This window comes from Columba livia, chromosome 9 (genome assembly GCF_036013475.1).
Source record: "Columba livia isolate bColLiv1 breed racing homer chromosome 9, bColLiv1.pat.W.v2, whole genome shotgun sequence".
Lineage (NCBI taxonomy): Eukaryota > Metazoa > Chordata > Aves > Columbiformes > Columbidae > Columba > Columba livia.
The window spans coordinates 13,098,707-13,119,606 of NC_088610.1; the positions used below are offsets into that span (position 1 = coordinate 13,098,707).

Consider the following 20,900-nt stretch of genomic DNA (forward strand, 5'->3'; position numbering starts at 1 on the left):
CAGCAAGGAAACTGTTTCAAAATACAATAACTATATTTTATATATACCGAATATTATTACTGTATATATTGTAATTTATTAATCTACTGCAATGTCTTCTATATATAAACATGCAGGTAAATAATAATCTTTATCTCTTGCTCTGTTTTCCTTTTTAAAATTCAGGTACTATTTTCTGGGTCTTGATCAGAGACTCATCTTCAGAGGGTAAATGCAAGTTTGAGATCAATGTCCTCATTTTTTCTACTTCTGATTTCTCTATAAGCTTGCTTTTTTTTTTTTTTAACTTTCCCATTCTAGGTTCTGGTTTCTACCTCATTTTCTGAAAGCTTTTTTCTGCTAGCTGTACCTCTTCTTGTCCAGAATCCTTCCCATCATACCTACCAGTACTTTACATTCTCTTGCATCATCACAATCTGAAAAGCTTTGATGATGAAGATGGCCTTTAGCTCATAAAATGCTACAGTGATTTGCAGTACATTGACTTTCACCACCTACCTAACACTTAATGCTTTAAACAGGCCTTTGAGGTGACTAACAGTATGAAATATTTTTTAATAAAACTATCTTCTTATAATGTTATAATCTTTACCTGCTTTCTGTCTGGAAGCAAGAGTGTAGTCCGACAAGAAAGGGATGATTTGAAGCCTGTTCAAAGACGTGTTTCTCTGTCTGAACCCAATCAATATCCTATTAATTTAAGGAAAGCGACATTCAGAAAAGGATTGTTGCACTTCTTCAGTCAAATATTAAATGACAATTAGCAGAAACATATTAAAGTGTTTTGCCATCCTCATTTTACTTGAAAGAAAATATTATATAGTTCTCCAATGTAAAGTAAGACAATTTAGCATCCTAAATTTTTTTCCTGTCTTGAGTGTCCCATACATTCAGCCTCATTGTGCAACTACATTTGGGAATGAAAAAAGACACATCTATAAAGGATAAAATGGTGCAGACAAAAGTAAAGTAGCATCAAGAAACACATAAGAAATCAATGGCAGACTGAGAAATACACGCAAAAGCTCTTGCACAGGAAATTGCAGTCACTCGAGTCTCTGCAGAGTAGCCTTAAGAAACACAAGGGCAATCTTTGGCCACAAGAGGTGTATAAGCTCAAACAAATTGTTAAGATGAAGTTCTGATTTAAAGAACAATTCATATAACATTGTGAGTTCTCCTTTATGACAAGAAAGCCACACTTGACCATAAGAAAACCAGATTCCACCCATTTCTGTTTCAGCCCAGCAAGCCAGCATAACAGAAGAAATACTGAATACTGCTCCAAAACAAGGAAGCAAACCAGGCTTAAGTGGAATTCTGCAGGTGTACTACTGCAGACAGTGCTGATCACAAAAGACACTGTCAGGGGCCATGAGGCACAGGCAGGGCAGCTGTGAGCTACCAGTTTGTCAATGAAGACCTCAAAATTGGTTATCTATCTTGGGAACCTTCTATAGTATAATATGTATAAGAAACTGCATGTGTAATTTCCTGTTAGCATTGCAGACCCAGAAGGCTGGCTCCCACTTTGTGGTAGATACTGAAGCCCTTTGGAAGAGTTGTTTGATTTATCAATAAAAAGCTCACCTACCTCATCATCATTGACGAGCTCTTTCTTCACCACTTTCATTGCGTAAATGCGTTCAGTTTTCTTCAATCGAACAAGCAGGACTTTGGCATAACTGCCTCTTCCTATAACTCGGAGCAAATCAAAATCTTGAAGACCCAGACTAGAGGAAACTTTGCCACTTTCTCTAATGCTCATTGCCTATTGATAAAGATACTTTGAAATTAGTAAGCAGACTTGCCAATTTTAACAACTGCAATAGTTAGCATTTCAAATAGAGCAGCAAAATTAATATAAACAAGTAATTCAATTAATACTTGTTATTCTTAAAACTGCACTGCCCTGGAAAGGAATGTGATGAGAATGGAGGCAGAGCAGACTTGGCAGATAAGAAATAAATGAAACTGGAGGAGTTTGGAATACTTGGTAAATCAAAGCACATCTCAGCTCAGGGTTCAAAATAAAACAGCTTGCAAGGCAGACTCTTATATACCTGAGCAAGCAACCCAAATGTGATTGACGGACTATTAATAGTTTTCAGTTTGTGACAAATTAAATTACTAAAATCTTGAAACTGAAAAACAGACAGGCTTTTAGATCTCTGAACACAGCATAGTTAAGATACTTCACCTCTTTTTCTTCACCAACATGGTCCAAGCTCTCGTGACTTGACGGATTGTACGGAATCACTAGAGGTGCAAGAAAAATTATTAGACTGATGTGACATGAGGTTTTGGGTTTTTTTGCCTTAAAATTTCTATACACAAGAGCTCAGAGAGATAAACAATTTAATTGCATCTATGTCAAGTATTCAAACTGTTGGGTTTTGACTTTTTTTTTTTTTTTTTTAAATTAAACCATCAGAATAATTATTTTGCAATATTGCGTTAACAATCAGATATGGTTCATATAAAACCCTGTAATGATATTTAGATTAATCTTAACTCCACACACAAAGAATCTTGTGCAAACAGTGGTTTGTTTGGGTTTTAAACTGATCATTGTCTATATGCAAATTCAAATGTTAGGACCATCACTCTGATTGCTACAAGAATCAACCTGTTTGGCTACTGAGCAGGTAGAAACTCTGCTAATTCCATTAAGGGATTTTTTTGTTTGTTTCATCAGAGCATTTAAAGTACACAACTTACTGATGGAAAAATGTAATTGAGAGCCTAAATTCTTCCTTTTTAGGCAAGTTTCTTAAACTGGTAAGACATGGAAAACTGAGCAATTTTTATATTTATGCCCCCCTTAGCATTAAAAAGCTGTCTTGTTTTCCTTGTGCTATGAAAAAAAGTAAAGAAAGGCTTTTAAAATAATTTACTTAAAGTTATTCTGTTTCATTTTAAACCCCAAAGTTCATGTTTCAGCAACTTACAATAATTTAAAGAAAAAATTACTGGTCGTACCTGATTCCACATTATCTGGATGCACTGATGATGGATCCATAGGCATTATTGGTTCCTGCAAATATGAACAGAATTTTTGGAACCGACTGCCCAAGTATAGCAGATGAGAAATAAGACAGGAAAGCTCAAGTACTTCAGCACTGCACACATTAGTCAAATGAATTCACAAAATGTAGACTTGTAGCTGTCTGCTTTTCATATCAAACCAGAAGCAGTACTAACCTAAACTTTTCTGGGGACTTATAAATAATAACGATTGAATTTTGTGGGAGAAAAGTCAAAACTTCTGCACTTCATCTTCCTTTTCTGTAAATGAGAAATAGTCTAATAAGTTAACAGATGTTTAAGAGAATTTGTTTTACCTGTACTTCAAGATGTAAAATTGTGTGTGTGTGTGTGTGTACATATATATATATATATATATATATATATATATATATATATGTGTGTATACACATATACATAAATACATACTATGTAACAACATTGTGAAGGATGAGATAAATATCACTTAAATGTTTATATCTGATACAGGAAAAAACAGCAGATGTGAAACTCAGACTCCCATCTTGCCACTAAACTGCATTCTGCTGATTCCCAAACTTACTTGCAAAGCGTCACAAGTACCTATGAAGAATGATGTTTCCTCTACTGTGATTATTCGCAGACTATACTTTGAAAACCACTAGTATAAAATGGGCTTTTTTTTTTGTTTGAGTGGCTGGTTGTTTTTTAAAGGCAACTTTTGAGATAAGTGTTACTTACTGGTTGCAGTGTATGACGACCACATTCTCTATTGACAAGTTTGTGACACTTCTTATGAACGAGGAGTTTGCAATTGATGCATTTATATCCCTGGCGACCCAGGCCCCATATTCGGTCAGTGCAGATGGCACAATGAGCTCTCTAGAAAGACAAATCAACAAAACCAATTAAAGAGCAAAACTAAACAATCAAAACTATTCAGCCACATTTTCATTAACTAAAAACACAGGACAGGAAATCAGAGAGATCCCTACTGAACCTAACACTATACCAAGAATCTCTCTGAAAACTTTAAAGACAAACAGGGAGATACGGTACAGAGGAGCTCAAAAACTACCACTGAACATGAAGCGGCAACCGCCACACAGAAAGTCTGCATTCACACGGAAAGGTGCAGGCACTGAGCGCCTCCTCTGCCGCAGCCACACAGACACAACCCAGCTCCAGGTCAAAGGCATCACAGCTGAGTCAGCAGGCTGCTGTGACTGAGCTACTTTGCAAAGTGTCTCAGATAAGTCCTCACGTTTGTACAGAGGAAGCAAACACTCCAACACATTAAACCAAGAGATAACAGGAAATGGGAGGATCACCACTCACTGAAGTATATTCCCAAAACAACTTAAGAGAATCATGAAAACAGGGTGCCTACAAGAGCAAGAGTGGAAAGTGACTGAACTCTGGTGCCTTGACAGCCTTTGACCAGAAAGAGGTTAAAAAAAAACAAAGGGCAGAAGTTAGATGTGAAGGATGCTCAAGATGAAGTTTAGTGGAGACAATCTCAAGCATTAAGCACACAATACATTAAGCTTAGAAAACAAGGGAAGATTATGGAAGCTGTCAAGGAACCTGGCTTATTAAAATATTTTTGGTTTGTTTTGTTACTCTTGTTTTTTCTAAATGCAGCAGATACCCTTCTTGGTCCTCAGCTGACTGCATTTGACCATTGTGCGCCATCATAAGCAGGCTGCTTGGAGAAACATCTCCGGTTTTTTGTTTAAAAGTCATGAAAGAAAAGTCTGTGCATCATTTTTACTCCCAGAACTTAAAGAACTGAAAATGTACTTTCAGTTCACAGTCATCTAATGGCAGTGTTCAAGTTTGCCCTCTGGGAACACAGGAGCATTTATATAATTGGTATCACGGTTTCAGAGTATATGTAAAGTGAACTGCAACCAATCTAATTTTTTTCTGTTTTAAGTTCCTGATAATTTAATAATGAATAAATTTCCTGAAACTACAGGGTTACAAAAAGTCTACGTGCTATAGACAAGTAACAAAAATAAGAATAAAACTACCTTATAATTTCTGAAGGCAATGACATTATTATTATGAAAGTAAGACATCCCTGTATTATGGTTTTAAGTACCCGACAAGAATCTCACCCTGTTAAATCGTTTGGCTTGGAAAGTGTGACCATTTGCACAATAGAGCTTTCGCCACCGGCGGGCGCCTCGGCGATAAATGGATTCTAAGAGGAAAAACATATGATTATAGCCATAAAAATATAAACACAGAACTACATCATCTTCTCATGGGCGTTTCTGTGTAGAGTGATTTGCAGAGTAAAGTTTCACTCCTGCATCTTACAGAAACACAGAGTAATGCTCCAAGTATATTTTTCATTTTCTAAGTTTTGGAGAAAATTTGAAGTAGAATATCCCGATCAACTCGAAGTTAACTCTGCTTTTGCAAAGTTAAAAGTCAAGAGAAGGAAAACTGCCCAAACAATGCAAACACTGGTGTGCACAGTACGCACCTACCTTACCTAAACCTGGGGAGGAGCTGTGGGGAAGGGAGAGGAGGAAAGAGGTCAGTCTCGGGAACATGCCCTGATTGGTAACATTGCTTGTGCAAATCCTCCAGTGTTTTAGATCCACAGCTGCCACTGTTTGTTTGGGGTTTTTTATTTTTATTACTAGAGGCATGTCAACCAAAAGTGAAAATTAGAACATACAAAACTACACCGAGTTGCTAATCTATTTCTCATTCAGCCCGCAACCCCATTTTTTCAGAAAAGCAGCATCGCCCACACTGCCAAATCTAACTTGTAAGCATGCATGTTTACATTTGTCAGGGACTTTGATATCAAGCTGACAGATGTCTGTGTGCATAACATACACATGCTCTTTTATAAGACTTTAAAGAGGTAATTTTCCCTCTATCTTAATGTTTAGTGCATCAGCTAACAGAGGTTTTCGGAGAATACTCCAGATAGTACCTAAATATAATTTAAAATTAATTAACCACAGATCTCTAAATGGTGATACGACAAGTCATTACCATTGGTTACAAGCCTTTGCTCACATTAGTCCGCCAGCAATCTGGCAACTACCAAAAAGACGGGAATAGGATAAAAAACTGTCACAAAGAAGAGGCAAAAGCAAGGAAAGCAGAGTGACATGGACAGTTAACAGGAATGTGAAATGCTTATTAACAATGATTCAGAAGTGAAACATTTAAGTTTAGCAAGACTTTATATTATTTTAAAATATTTAATTTGTAGAGATCTGCATTATTAATATTCATAATTGTAGGGTGCCAAACCATAGAATATCAAACTATTCTAAAACAGGAAGTCTGAATTCCTGATTTTCTGCACTTCCTAACTAAAATGCCTACTTACTATCTTCTCCTGGGCAAGGCATGCCGGGACGTTCTGGTACACAAGGAAATACTGCAAGAAAAACATTAACTTCTGATTAATTTTTACTTCAGACAAAAAATAAAACTTTGGGTTCAATACACTGCTTCCCAAAGGCATTCGGCCATTTAGGAAAACAGCACACACTGCATTTTACCAAAACCTTACAGGTGAGCTGCAAAGCTGTCACAAAACCCTTTCACTGGACATAACAGTGATATACATGAAAAATACAAGCCAAAAGTAGAACAAAGTTATTTCCTAAAGAAAGTAACTAGAAAAGCATTTTCTTGTTTCTCACGTGACCAATCATCACAGTCAGTATTTGGAAACCTTTACTATAAACATAAATGTATGATCTCATCTGCATTAGCTATTTTTTTCAGTTTATTTAGCTTCAATAACTGTCAGAGACAAGTACAAGGGGAGGGAGATAGTCCTGGCGCTGGTTTAATCAGCAGCTTATCAAAACGCAAAAATAAATGGAGAGAGGTCAGATCAAAAAGCATACTCAAGTAATATATGCTGAAATACAGAATTATATACAGAGACCGATTACATTCTTCTTCCACTTTTAAAGTTTTTGTGGGAAGCTGAAAAGCTGTCTCTTCCTTCCAAATGAGCTGATGGTGAACTAGATTTCTGCATCCTTTTAGAGAATGACCGTGTTAAAACACTGTAGTGTAACACACCCTCTAACACACTTCACAATGATCCTCTGCTCTTCTGCTATAATCTCTGTTAAACTGAAATCTATCTTCTACTTGTAAAGACTTACAAACAGTAAGAAAAATGTACTGCAGAAGCTACTAAAATAGGCCTATAACCCTGAAAAATTAAAATGGAACAATTACACATCAAACAGGGGCACAATGTTATTAAGTTCAAAACCAGTCTAAAGTACTTAATTTTAGAAAAGTCAAACTTTTGACTGATCTGGTATCACAAATGGAGCTCATCAACCTTTTTTCCTAATAGAGATGCTGCTCTAAAGCACTTATTAATAGCAAAGTGTAGAACACTGCACTATACATCTTCTACCATTCATTGCCAGCAAGCATATGAAGGTGCTTTGGATAAATGGGAGAGACAGGGGCTGTCTTTCATTAATAACCTGACAGCAAAGTATTTTTTCCTCCCTTAATTTAATAAAGAACACGAACAGGGTGCTGACAGCTAAAAAGTGCAGTGCATGGTCTTCAGCATCCTCTTAACAGAATGCCACAACAGGCTTTAATTGAGAAGGCTGGAACAGCACAAAAGTCACAGATAACATAAGGTAAAAATTCCACTTCTTCACAGGTACCAACATGAGAAGTAATAGAGTAAATTTCACCATACCATGAATTAGCAGCTCTGAATCCTTGTTTAGTTCATACAACCGAAAGGCCTCTTCTAACTCCAGCTGAGAAGAAACTGTACACGGATCTCCTGTAGAAACAGAACAAGACAAAATCCATTCCAATTAGGCCTGCGCCATTCAACAGTTCCTTCACAGTCAGTTCTAACACATAATAATTATTGTAGTAAAACAGAACAATATTCTGAAGCGCAGTAGTATTTTTTTTAACACTGTTCAGAGAGTGCATCTGAAAATACAGCCATACTCAACGCTTTCAGGAAAAATAAAAATATGAGATATGCACAAGAGGCAAAGCAGATCATAATCACAAAACAACACTGGTTTGTTCTGCTACAAGCATGATTACACACCGTTTCAGTATAGGAGGTGCAGGTTATCGCACCTAAAGTCCTTCCAAGATTCCTTTTTAATTAGAACTGAGTCAAATCTATTTTCACAGCTGCTTCAATATTGCCAAGACCTCTAGTCTTTCCTCAAACCTCAATCAAGATACCGGACCAATCATGTAACTTAAGTGAAAACATCCCATCTTTCTGATATTTGGCTACTATTTTCATATAGCACCATTTGAAGTAAAATCCCTCAAAGAAAGGGCATGAAGGCAGGAAAAAAAGCATGGTGGTTGTTTGGTTTGTGGTTGTTTTTCATGGTTTTCTTTTGTTGTAAATAAAACAATTGGAGGCTTTGTTGACCATTTGAGATGGAAGAAATTATCATATGAGCATCTGGTATGTATTTTAAAGTTCCTCTGAAAAGACAGCGTTGGATTGCTTTAGCAAATGTGTGTTTCAGAAGTAACAGTTTAGGGCTGACTAAGGTCTCTCTAGATACCTACTTTATATTTCTAAAAAATGTATTTCAGAATCATTAAACAACACTTAACATCAGGCAGATTTTGGCATATAGGCAGGTTTAAAACCTGGGGCAGAGCTGGGTGAGGAATAAAGGAGATCAAAGTTTAGGATCTGCTGTATTTACAAGCAGGAGCAACAACAATCTTACATTTTAGCCTCGTTTCATGTTACTTTGGACACACAGCCTGTACTTTACCTGTTTCTCTTGACCTAGAAGACTTCATCTGATATTTTAACTGTGTCTGTCAGCCTTTGGAAGCTGCTATAAAGACTGAAAAGAACAACCATGTAATAAAACATTTTCTTCAGTGTCCGATGCAGATTAGTAATGTTATAAAAAAATTATGCCCTATAATAAGAAACCCTTCTCAAAATAATACTACAACTGAAACATTTTTGAAACAATGTTGAATGTGAATCATCACCACCCCAAAGAAAGCAAATACTTCCAATTATTAGTTCAACTTCCTCCCAACTCCACCTACACAAGATGTGCTACGTGAGAATAAGGGATTTATCTCTGCCTGCTCGTAGTCCAGCACGTGAGCAGAACGAGTCTCTTTCTAGCCAGAACCCCACACGGCAAGTCTACTGTCATGTAGCATTTCCACTTTTTAACGTAAATACTACTTTCCACACCCTTAAGCGGTAAACTGGTTGTGGGTAAGTGAACTAGAGGAAGACAGAACAATTTCCATCTCAGCTGAACTGGATCCAATCCAAAAGTTTTGCTGCTTTGAGTCTTCAGTTAAAAGCCTAGTTTAAAAGCCAACTAGTAGCTATTAACTATTCTTTTGTTTGTTTTGTACTACAAGATACCAAAATTAACTCAGGCGTTGCTAAGGCTTTTCAGTAGAACCACACACACACAGCAGGCAAGGGGACATTTAAAACTCACCTTAAAGTTTTTCCAGTTAATTTCTTCTATTTCTCATTCTTTTCTATTGCTAAAATATTAGTTATAAATGTAAACTGTCCATTTGTCTTTATTCTTTTCTGCATGTCATAATCTTCGATAGAAGCCTTTGAAGCTGGCTGTAGTCATTTTTCAGAACACAACCTGCCCCCTACAATTAGCCTATCTGGCCATCAAACTGCCTACCTGCTGCACAAACTTACACCGTGCAGAGCACGGGGGAGGAGGAACAACAACTATATTCAGAGTCACTATGCGAATCAACAAACCAGTTTTTCCTCATCTGTTTCTGACACCTGTGCAAACGGTTTTGTCTTTCTTTTGGCAGAAGGAGACTCCTGAGAACACACACCGTGTTTCAAACCAAGAACAGAAGGTTTATAGATGTAGTCTTTCAACAAGTTATGAGTAGTACAAATTTTGCAGCCACCCAAAGACAGCTGGGATAAGTGTAATAGGAAAATATTTACTCTGTATACATTATATAGCAAGAAACAAACTGAACACAAACATAAGACCAGTGTCCATCCTATAGGACATTTCAGAAGACAGAGGTAAGATAAACTGACCACATGCACGTAAAATAGAAATTTGCTGAAAATCAGATCAAGTTCTGTCAAATTTCCAGTTGAATCTGAGCATTTTTGAAGCGATTCCACTCAACTAAATCAGCTCTGCCTTTGTGCGCCATTACCTCTATGAAACAGAAGTAGTTATATACAATGCTCTGCATCTTGCAAAGGCTAAAAGACATTTCAAATATGACAAATAAAAATCATAGTGACTAGGTAAATCCAGTTTAGTCACACATGTGATCAAGCAATTTATTCAGGAATTAGCTAAGAGATGGCCTAGCCATAACAACTTATCTTTTACTACAAGAAGCATAGATAGTAGTATAACAAGTATCTCTCCACTGTATACATATTTCCTCATGCTACTATTAAAGACTGAACTACAGTTTTAGTGAAGAGGATGTGATATAGGAATTTTCCAAGAAAGCAAATTATGAGTTTCTAGAAAGAAACTCAACTAAAAAGTGGTGGAGACAAGAGGAGGAGAGGAGGCAGGGGTCTTGGCAAGAAGCCACACATTGTGGATAAAAGAATTACTCGTAATAAAGACAGGGATTTTTTTTTTTAAACACACTCCTCATCACCAGATTAACTTCTCCACTGACATTAAACTGGAAGTCAATGATTAAAGCAAACACAGATTGCTTGGGGAAATTGAATCCTACGTGAATACATGAAAAAAAAAAGTAGTCTAATTCCTCTTTTTTCAAGCCGATCTCTGAAGAGCAGAAATTGAGAGAGAACAGTTTCTTCAAGTAAACCACTGAATCCACACAAAACTTTCTACAAATGTTTCTCTAAAAAGATAGGTACTTATTACTACAACTGACTGTCCATCCTCAGTTAGAACTCTGTTCTACTCAGGATAAAACAAACCACCAAACTTACTATGAAGTAAATGTTCAACTCTGCACGGAACTTTGGTCATAAATATTGTTCACTTTCGTGCATCTGCCTGGTGTAAAAGACTTGGGAATGAGGAGAGGAAAGACAGGAAAAAAAAGAGAGGAAAAAAAAGAAACCTGCTCAGATTCCCAAACCCAAGTAGTCTTTAACACACCTGCCCATATAACACTCCCAAAAATCAGCTTTGGTCCGTGTTTAGCTTTAAGCTCTGAATAAACTCGGAGTCACTGAATTTTGAATGGGAAAGCTGTGAGAAGGGGAGGAAACAGTTCTATAAGCACCATTTATGCTAATCACTGCATACAAATACTAATCACTACCAACAAATCACTACACATTATGGCCTTTTATATATTGCATCAAGTACTTAGCATGCTACAATAACTTAACAGCTATTTCATAGTTCAGACACCTCTTTGGTGTAGCTCAAAACCTACGTGTAGAATACATCAGTTCCACAAAGAAACCAGGAACTGCAAATAAACTTTTCAAAAGATTACTAACGTATACATCCAGTTCAGAACTGGATTACATATGTTCAGGAAACGGGAGCACAGATTCTGAACTTGTTCCATTCAAGGTGAACTTTAACATGGGTAATATAAGTGCTGGAGATGACGAGGTCTCAGCCAAGGTTGTTACTACTACACTTTTGAAAAAAGCTACTTGGACACGTAGTTTCTCTTTCCATAGTCAGAAAAAGTGTTACTAATACCTATGTGTTAATACCTTGCTAAAAATATTGTACATAAATACTATAATTTGCATCACTTAAGGTTAGTTTAACGCAAAGATATAAGACTTAAGGGGAACCGTGTGCTTCTTCAGCAGTGTAAGGGAATACTCCCCATTCCCTTCCTAATAAATGCTATCATTGAATTCATGTTTTGATAATCACTGAGGTTTAATTTATTTATTCAGTGAAAACAAACAAAACGCAAGCCAAACAACAGAGGTCCCCACACTAAGTCATTTGAAACAGCGGTCTCTCCTTTAAGATACGCTTACAAAGATATTGGATAACCATTATTTTTAGAGTCAGATTTACTATTTCTAAAAACATACTTATGACGTATGTTTTATAAGCTTGTCTTATGAAGGCAGAGGGAAAGGAAAAGATGAAAGGGAAAAGAGAACCGGACAGCTGAGGAACAAAAGACCAAGCACCAAGCATCGATTTACCTTCTTCATCAATCCATTTCATGGTGAAAAGCTGTTCGTTGTCAAAGGAGCACATGTCTCGAACTTCATTGCACAGTCCCTCAAATGAGATGGAAGGTTCAAAATACGTTATCATGATGTCCCTGAGCAAGAGAAAAATTTATTTGAGTTGATGCAATATGTAGCATTTGATCATCAGCTGCAACACCTTCCATATACCACTAATATAAAACCCATCCCTGCTGCAGCTCCCTAAAAAAAAAATTAACGTACTGATAGTAAACCATTAGTGCATAAGTTCTCTCCATATAGCAAAGTCAGGCTCCAAGTGATTTTTATTATCAACTACTTGACATGTAATCTTCCAGGTACCTGCTTAAGAAAAATTAAGTTTAAATGCCCAAATAACTATGAAGTGAGTTGCAGCAGATATTAATCCCACACAGAAATTATATATATTATACCAGTGGAAACCAAAGAATTAAATATTGCAAAAATTTTGAAGAACATTATCAACTTATTGCTGGTTTTGCCTACTCTGTGACAGCTATTTTGTTATTAGATATCTAAATGTTGTAAGAACGTATACATCTTATCTAGACAATCAATATTTAGTTGGAGGTTATGAAAAAACAATGAAAAATATTAAAGAAGTTTCCTAGCAGATTAGGATGGATATTCCAAATACTGAATAAAAGAGACCCATGATGCTTCACCACAAAAACAGGGAAGGCTGACAGAGACATACTCAGAACTAAAATTTACTACTTTACTGTTATGCGGAATGTGTATTTCTGTTATAATTAAGAGTTAGTTAACCTGGTGTTTTAAATGTTTAGATTAACAAAATGCTGACCCATTGTCCCGGTATTTGCTAGGCCTTAAAGGGGAACAGGTGACTCAGGGTTGCAACCCTTTAACCAAAGGATTTCAGTGATTCAGTTCAGAGGAAGGTAGAACTAAAAAAGAGAGGACTGTTTGCAACACTACTCTTCAAACATCTCATATAAGTCCAATATTTGAGCTATAAGACGAATCTATGATCTTGAGGGTCTCTTCCAACCAAAACTATTCTATCTTCCCATAAAACCTCAGCTAGCTGGGATTTGTTTCAATTGGTTCCAGCCACCAGCGCTACGGGGGAAAAAAAGAAAATAACTGAAGCAACAGACCAAGTTTATATCTGGTCAAAATTCACATCAATATGCCTACCAGACTGCAGTGTGCATATGCAGCTAGTTAAATGTCTTTAAATTGTCTTGTGCAGGGCCAGAGTGGAATAATGAAGGCAACTTAACATACTGCAGTCACTGAACCTGAACCACTTTCAGGAGCGGCAGAGAACACACGTGATAAACATGACTGCCTGGGGCTCCTTTAAGTTCAGTAGCACAAATAAAACAAACTAGCAATTTCTCAGTGCTAGAAGAACAGCTAGCCTACTTCTGGATTTATGAGCATGATCAGAGTTAGGTTAGTTAGGGGAAAGACTCCAGTAAGTAGTTATTGAAGTCATTTCACTATCCTAACCTCAATAAAGCAGCCAGAAAGCTGCTACATTATTTGGTTGAGGAATTGCTCCTCCTCTTTCCATGAGACAAAATTCAAGACAAAGCACTATCTAGACCCAAGTACTGACACACAGCGCAGTGCCCTGGGACAGATGGGGCTTCGTTTGCAGTGCCAAACTGTGCCCACGCCACAGGGCAAACCGTGTTCTCTCCCATCCAAAGGTCTCCCCTCCCATGCTCTCTCAAAGCACACAGGCTGCGAACCCAACACCAACGTCTGTCTCTGTGAACTGAGGCAGATTTAACAGCACGTTATGGTTACAGACAGGCAGGCATCAACCAAAGAGCAACAAGGCTGTATTAGGAGGCAAAGTCTTAACCTGTATTTCCTGTTTTTCAGGGAAGGGAATAAAGCATCGCTTACTTTGCAACTTCACCGAAGTTTACCATCCCTTCATTTATTCACATTCCAGTGCAGATAACTTTTTGTGTAAGAAAATATTCCGAAGTGAATGTAAGTTCTGAAGGGCAATGAGAAATCAGAGCCAAGTATTTCAAGTACTGCAGTTTATTTTGTGATTGAACTAGTCAGTAATTGGAGAGGGTATGTTAAAAGCAGCAGTGACTACATGACTATGATGGTCAGACAAGCAAGAAGAATTGGATGACAGACCACAACCCTGAGACAGTAATCACTGATGCTCTAGCAAAAGCTGAAGATCAAAAAAAGATTAGTAAAAGCTGTTCAGAAGTTTTTCAAAATTAATTATTTAAGTCCACTTAAAATAGATTTATCTTTATTACAGTGAACAGAAAAAGTCATAATGTTAAGAGGTACTGAACAGCCCAGGAATCCCTCAGCATTTATAAAGCAAAAGCTGGTATCAACCGAAAAAAAAAAATAAAAACAACCAAACCCCCTCTTCCTACTTGTTGCTGGCTTCAACCAGCAAGAGTTGTCCTTCAAACAAAATGAGAGTTTAATTATGTCATAATTTAAGCAAGCTCTCCAGATTACTACTCTAATATCTCCAACAGGACATGTATCAGACACTTATTAAATCTATTTCGGAGATCTTACCAACTCCATTATAACAAACACTAATGGGTCTTTCAGAGTACCCCAGCTAATAGCAATATTATTTTTTTAAAAAAGTATGTGAGTATGAATAAGGTTCTACAAGCAATATCTATCACCCTTGTCCTAGAGCTGTCAAGCCAGCTTTATGTAACACAGAAACTGAAAGACTACAGGTCTTTCTACAAGCTTTATTTTTCCATTTTAACTACACTGATGACACCGACATTTTCTACAGAGACAGGTCTCAGAGTGGTTCTGTCATCACATCTTTGCATTATACAGTGTTTTCCACACTTCTTGCACCTAACACCACATTGGTGATGACTTCATTAGGAAAAAGCTAATGCATCAAGTTAAACTTTACTGAGCACAAATATGGCATTTTAAACAAAAAGCAGTAGACTAAGTTAAAGAACAAAGGAAAGTCGCTATGGACCAAAGACTGATGCCTTGCATGGAAAAATACAAAATACTTCTTTTCTACTAAGAGGTAGGAAAAAAAAATCTTGACAACAGCCCTTTCCTTCTTATGGAGATAAGCTTATGTACTACTTTTAATAAACATGTTTGTTGCAAAGACATTCTAAGGCATAATATCCTTTTTGTGTCTTCATGACACACATGGGCAATTGGAAGAAAACCTGATTCAAGCAGACTCTGCACCACCACATTTGGATGTGTCAATTAGCTCTTAGTTTGGAAACACCAGGTTTTTCAGAATTTACTTTAGTACTGTTATAATAAGTCTTAATCAGGGACCTGAGAATAGGAGACATGAAAATAAACAAGAGAGTACTTGTCCTGAATTACTTTCAGTTAAAATGCTGTCATTTGTATCTTCCATAAACATTAATAAAGGATCATTTTATTTATACTAACAAAAGGCCTACCTAAATCAACACCCTGCAAATGTAAGAATCAGTAAAAGATAAGCCATAGGGAGACTGAGTAAATCCAAATGGTAAATATAAACAGGAACAATACAGAACAGATTTAAAATATCTGTAGAAGACAACGAGCCTCATCACTATTTTCCCCACCTTTCCTCTGAGATCAAACAGCTTTTCTCTTACATTTTCTTTTGCAGATCATTCAACAGTCATAACATCCTTTAACAAAAAAGACCCCACCTGCAACCAACCAAATAAAATAAAAAAATCCAATGCCAACAGTTAAATGCAATTCTATCCATATCTCATTTTTCACTTCTGAGTTTTGACTTCAGTGAGAACAATCCACTGTATGAACAGAGACTACTGCTGTAGATTTGTTTATCTGTAGCCTGAGATAACTATCACGTATTAAGTATGTGGAAATATATAGATACATAATCACATATCTACATATTCACATATCTATCACAGAACTGGGTCAGTCATCATTAATGCCTGCTTATAATGTCTACTTATTATAGTTCACTGAAATTAACCCCTACAAGACCCCTGGCGAATTCTGCTGTTCCAGTTCTGCTGTTCAGTACTGCAAGGTGCCGGCCCGGCCACTCAGAACAATCTGAAGCATCCCTTTCCCCAGTGGAAGTCTGAGGGCTCAAACTGCCTGCTCCCACAATTTGTTTTTCTGGCAAAAAACATATCAACAGAAAATTAAATTAATATTGAAACTGCAAGAAGGAGTGAAAATGTTAAATGCTTAAACCAAAGATTTCTTAAGCTGAACACTCCCCCATGTGGAACTTGATCCTCAACAGAGAGTGAGAGACATTGAGCTGAAGAATTGATCAGAAAGTGCTCAAGACAAAGAATAACATGCAGGATGTGAGAACTCAAAAACTCTTAAGAAATTTATTTCCTGTAAATATTTATGGAGGTGCATTTTGATTTTACTATTAAAGGTTAACATATTTTTTCTCCACTTTTCTCACTCACATAAATGCATTAAAATTAAGAAAAAGCAGCAAGTTTAACGTGTATCATGAGGGGCCTGTCAGGATTATTCTTTATTTGAACTAAATCAAACTGAAGGTGGGCAAAGCATTGGTAACCTATGACTTTTACTACAGTAAGTCTGACCTACATTGCAGCCTACACAGTTAAAACAGTGAAAAACAGGCACTGAAGAACAGCAGCTAGCAGTTCTAATCATGACAGAAAGAGTTCAAGTTTGTTCGTTTATTTTTTAAAAAAATCAACAGCATTAATTCTACAGGATTCCTAGTGCACAAGCAATGTATCATTCCTACCTGTTCTCTACCGCTACAATGCAATCCTCCTCATATGTATTAATGATATAATAACTTCTTGTACTGAACTGACAAAGAAGCATCTACAACAAATGAGATAAAAGGCAAACTGAATAATTTTAGAAAGCTGAAGTGGTTGTAATTACAGATGCTGTTCAGTGGCACACATTGGAAGCTGCTACACTTTGTTACTGTATCAACAAAAATGTACGTAAACATTTGGTGTAATAAATTCAGGTCCTAAGAACTCAGGGGACAGCTCTAATACATGCACTGAACAGATTACAGTAACTCTTTAAAACAGATAAGATTATTTTCAGCATTTTAAACAACCAGCCCTATGAGAAAGATCACTGTGGCTTACCTGAGAGAAGGTAATATCTGGATAAACTCAATCTAATGCCCTAATTCCCAAGTCTCTGGGAATTCCCATCCTCTTATTCTCATGATCTCAGTTCATTTTAGGAAAATTTTCCATCCTAGTTTTACATATTTCATGAACTTAAGAATTACCATTGTACAGTTGAATGAAACAAAGACCCTTCAAAGAGTTCCTGATTAAAGTCTTTGTCTCGGCTGAGAAAGGCAATTAGGCTCTAGGCCAGACTTTTCGATGCTTTGGGGATTCAGGTTGGGCTCTTTGCTCTCAGTGCAGCCTCTCCAGCTCCAGGCAAGCGCCCTGACTACCTGATTCCCAACCGTTTCAAGAGCAAATCTGTGTTTCGGAGTTGCTGGGTTTTTTGTTCGGTTGTTTTTTACCCAGAAACTCCTTCTGGAAGCTGAAAAGGCTTTCCAAGCAAGACTTTCACATTAACTTCTACAACTCACTTAAGTGCTTCTATTAAAAACAAAACAAAACAAAACAGATATTAACATTTCCTGATTAACACCATTTACTATTAAATCCTTTATCCAGCTCTAATCTTGAGATAGTTTATTTGACAAAAGGGGAAAATGTGGCCTTTGGTATGAGCATTTAGATCCTAAGCTTTCAAGTCATTTCAGCGTAAGCGCAGGTGAAGTGCTGAGCTTTACCCACTTCTTGACAGTGCTAGTCTGAGAAGCGGTCTCATACCTTCTGTGGTAAGAAAGTAGAGAGAATAATTTGATAGATCTCAAAACAAACCATGACTAAGGCACTCAGCTTGTTAGTTTGTTGGTATTCACAATGGTTAACCAACACCCCATATGACTCAGTGTCATTATTAAAGGAAACTGATAACTGCATTAACAGGATAAAAGGTCAGTAGATGAGACTCAGAAGAAACATTCCAGTGTCTGTGAAATTATTACCTAATACTTAAAGTGCCATGAGCCAGCATTCCTGTCTAACGCAGCAGTTTCCATCCTCACTCCCACAACCCTGAGCTGCCACCTCTCTGTTCTTGCACCACAGCCTCCTTGTGCTAAAGCAAGAATTAATGTGATTGCATGTGGAAATGATCAAGATTAAAACTGACCTAGCAGAAGAAAAATAAATGGTTTTAACCCAGAACAGTTCCCACTTTAGTTCACTGCCTCACCAAATGAACACTTCTGCCAGCTGATAGCCAGGGGCACCTCCACGTCCTTAAGAAACGGTGGATTAAAGGGACTGTAAAGCAAAGAGCTTAGAATTTCACATATTATTACTCTGACAGTGTTTTACATGTTCTTTAAAGCCACAGATTGTGCCAGTCTCTACAGTACTTCCACAGACTCTCGCCAAGAAAAGCCCCAAAGCAGACACAAACCAGAAATCAAACTCAGTAGCAAACACCAAATGCTCAGCATAGTTTCTATACCTCTCTTTAAAATTATAAACCTAGAGATATCAGATAGTACATACCGTAAATGTAATAAATCTTTTCTGGTACTTGATACAGATAACTGGAAGGAAGCTGTCGAGAGTATCATGTGTACAATCTTAATCCAAAAAACGCAACCTACATTTTTTTCTGCTTAGATCACCTCCTCTTAAGCTTAATGGCCCAATGAACCACTGTCAACCCTTGCACTCTAATTTCTAAAAGCCAGGTCCTGTAACTGTTGCTATTTAATAGACGGTTGTGAACCTGAGGCAGAACACTTCTGCCTTGTATGCTGTTGTTGGAGAGCCATTGAATTAGACCACCAACATTCAGATTTTCATTGTGCAGACCTCTAGCCGTTTTTTTTTTTCAGCAGAAGCTTCACTGACAGCAGATGCATCTGAAGTTACCATTCACAGACTCCCTAAGAAGCCCCTCAGTCCCTAGGAAACAGCCTAAAAACCGATTAAATAGGTTTTCATCCACCCTCTTCCCTTAGACCTGAATATCACGTAACACACAGAGACCAGGACCAAAGATGGACCCTGAACATATTAAGTTTGAATTTTAACATGTGTAAAGTGTTATGAAGGAATATGTACTTATTACTGACAACAGGCGAAGAACCAGCGCCCGGGTGTGTGGGAAGCAGGGCGAGCGGGGCACAGAAGGCCCCGCAAGTTCAACCTTGTTTACCGGGAATGCCAGATACACCGCGGCCGGCAACCGCTCCCGCTGAAACCCACACCCGGGAGAGGCTCTTCTCACAAGTCCTGCCCGTTCCCCCGGTGCAGAACAGCACTTCAGCACGGCTGCTTAGCTGTGCGGTTCCTGGGGTTGCCCCCTCCCCTTCTTCAGGGCACGGGGCCCTGACAGGACAGCCAGTTTAGCTTCAGTCCGGAGGGGAACCGGGGATATCCACAGCCCACCGCAGCGCTCGAGGGGAGCCCCCGCCCGGCGCGGCCGCTCCGCCCAGCGCCCGGAGGAGTCTCCTTCAGATCCGGGGTACCGGGCAGCGCGGCGCCAGCCCCATCGCCCCCCGCCAGGTCCGGCCGCACCGCTCCGGCCCGGGCTGCCACAGGCGAAACGAAAGCCTCTCCTCACTCCGGCCGCCGCCACTCTACCGGCCCAGGCCCCACCTCCCGTCCCCGGGGCTCCGAGCCTTCACTCACCCTTTGTAGTAGGCTTTTACCCGGACCTGGTGGGCGCTGTCCCCGCCGAAGCCGCCCCCTACACCGCCCGGAGCCGACATCGTGCTGTTGCCGCTGCTGTCCCGCTGCGTCGGCATCCCCCCCACGGCGGGCGGCACTGCCCGGGCGAGGGGAGGGCTGGGGGAGCAGGAGGCGGCGGCGGCTGCGCGACCCCCGTCGCCTCAAGCGCGCCGAGCCCCGAGCGCGCCGCGGCCCCGCCCCCTCCTCACGGCGCCAGCCGGGGGCGGGCGGGACCACGAGAGGAAGGGGGAGAACCGGACCGGGTAGGGGGAGAGCGCGGAGCCGCGCGGGACGATGCAGGAGGGGGGCGCAGACACTCCCCCAGCAGGAAGGAGGAGTCGCTCCAGGAGCGGCCGGTCAGCAGCTCTGCCGCCTAGAGAGGGCAGCCGCCACGCCTCGTCTGTCGGGTCCCCCGCCCCGCACTACGTGGGCTCTCCCCTCGCGATTCCAACGCACACCTGTGGGGCGGAACGCTCCACGCCGAAGCGGAAGAGGGGAAGCGGCGGCGCAGAGGCAGCCGGGATTCCCGTAGCGAAGCCACCGAGCGAGGCGCTTCCCGTCAGGCGGGCCATAAGCCACCCGACGGCCCTTCCGCTCCCTTCCTCGCGCCCGGAGCGGGGGCGCGCCCGGAGGCCTCCTCGCCACTTGGTGCGGCCCGCGGCGGCCAGGCTGCCGCACGGCATGCTGGGGCCGCTGGGCGCCGGCTCGGCGGGAGCCACGACGGGCTGGCGGAGCGTCGTGCACCGGGCCCGCTCCGGTCCGGCAAAGCGCTTCGCTGAGGCCGAGGTGCCCGGGTGCGCTGCGCGGCGGCTCGTTCTGCGGGGCTTCACCGCGGCCGGAGCTGCGATGAGGGAAGGCGTGAAGGAGGAATTTGTTGTTTTCCTGAGGCACGACTCGGATTGTCCTTCTTTTAAGGCTTAAGGAGCCAGAAACACCTAAGGTGG

At 39.7% G+C, this 20,900-nt stretch overlaps 1 protein-coding gene across 5 annotated transcripts in view; it reads right to left on the reverse strand.

The window, feature by feature from the left end:
* The window catches only part of PRKCI (protein kinase C iota), a 28,770-nt gene extending 7,870 nt beyond the window's left edge, over window positions 1-20,900 (reverse strand). Inside the window, exons 1-10 of one of the 5 annotated variants that reach the window (XM_065073887.1) lie at window positions 20,415-20,899; window positions 12,185-12,306; window positions 7,730-7,819; window positions 6,371-6,421; window positions 5,130-5,215; window positions 3,748-3,888; window positions 2,983-3,037; window positions 2,201-2,259; window positions 1,595-1,771; window positions 593-690 (exon numbers count right to left, since the gene is read on the reverse strand). In XM_065073887.1, the coding sequence (XP_064929959.1) occupies window positions 593-690; window positions 1,595-1,771; window positions 2,201-2,259; window positions 2,983-3,037; window positions 3,748-3,888; window positions 5,130-5,215; window positions 6,371-6,421; window positions 7,730-7,819; window positions 12,185-12,299 (872 nt within the window). In that variant the 5' untranslated portion in view covers window positions 12,300-12,306; window positions 20,415-20,899. Of the gene's footprint in view, window positions 1-592; window positions 691-1,594; window positions 1,772-2,200; window positions 2,260-2,982; window positions 3,038-3,747; window positions 3,889-5,129; window positions 5,216-6,370; window positions 6,422-7,729; window positions 7,820-12,184; window positions 12,307-15,828; window positions 15,849-16,955; window positions 18,083-19,917; window positions 20,390-20,414 lie in introns of those variants that run through there. The other 4 variants (XM_065073885.1, XM_013370260.3, XM_065073886.1 and 1 more) reach the window with 4 other exon arrangements.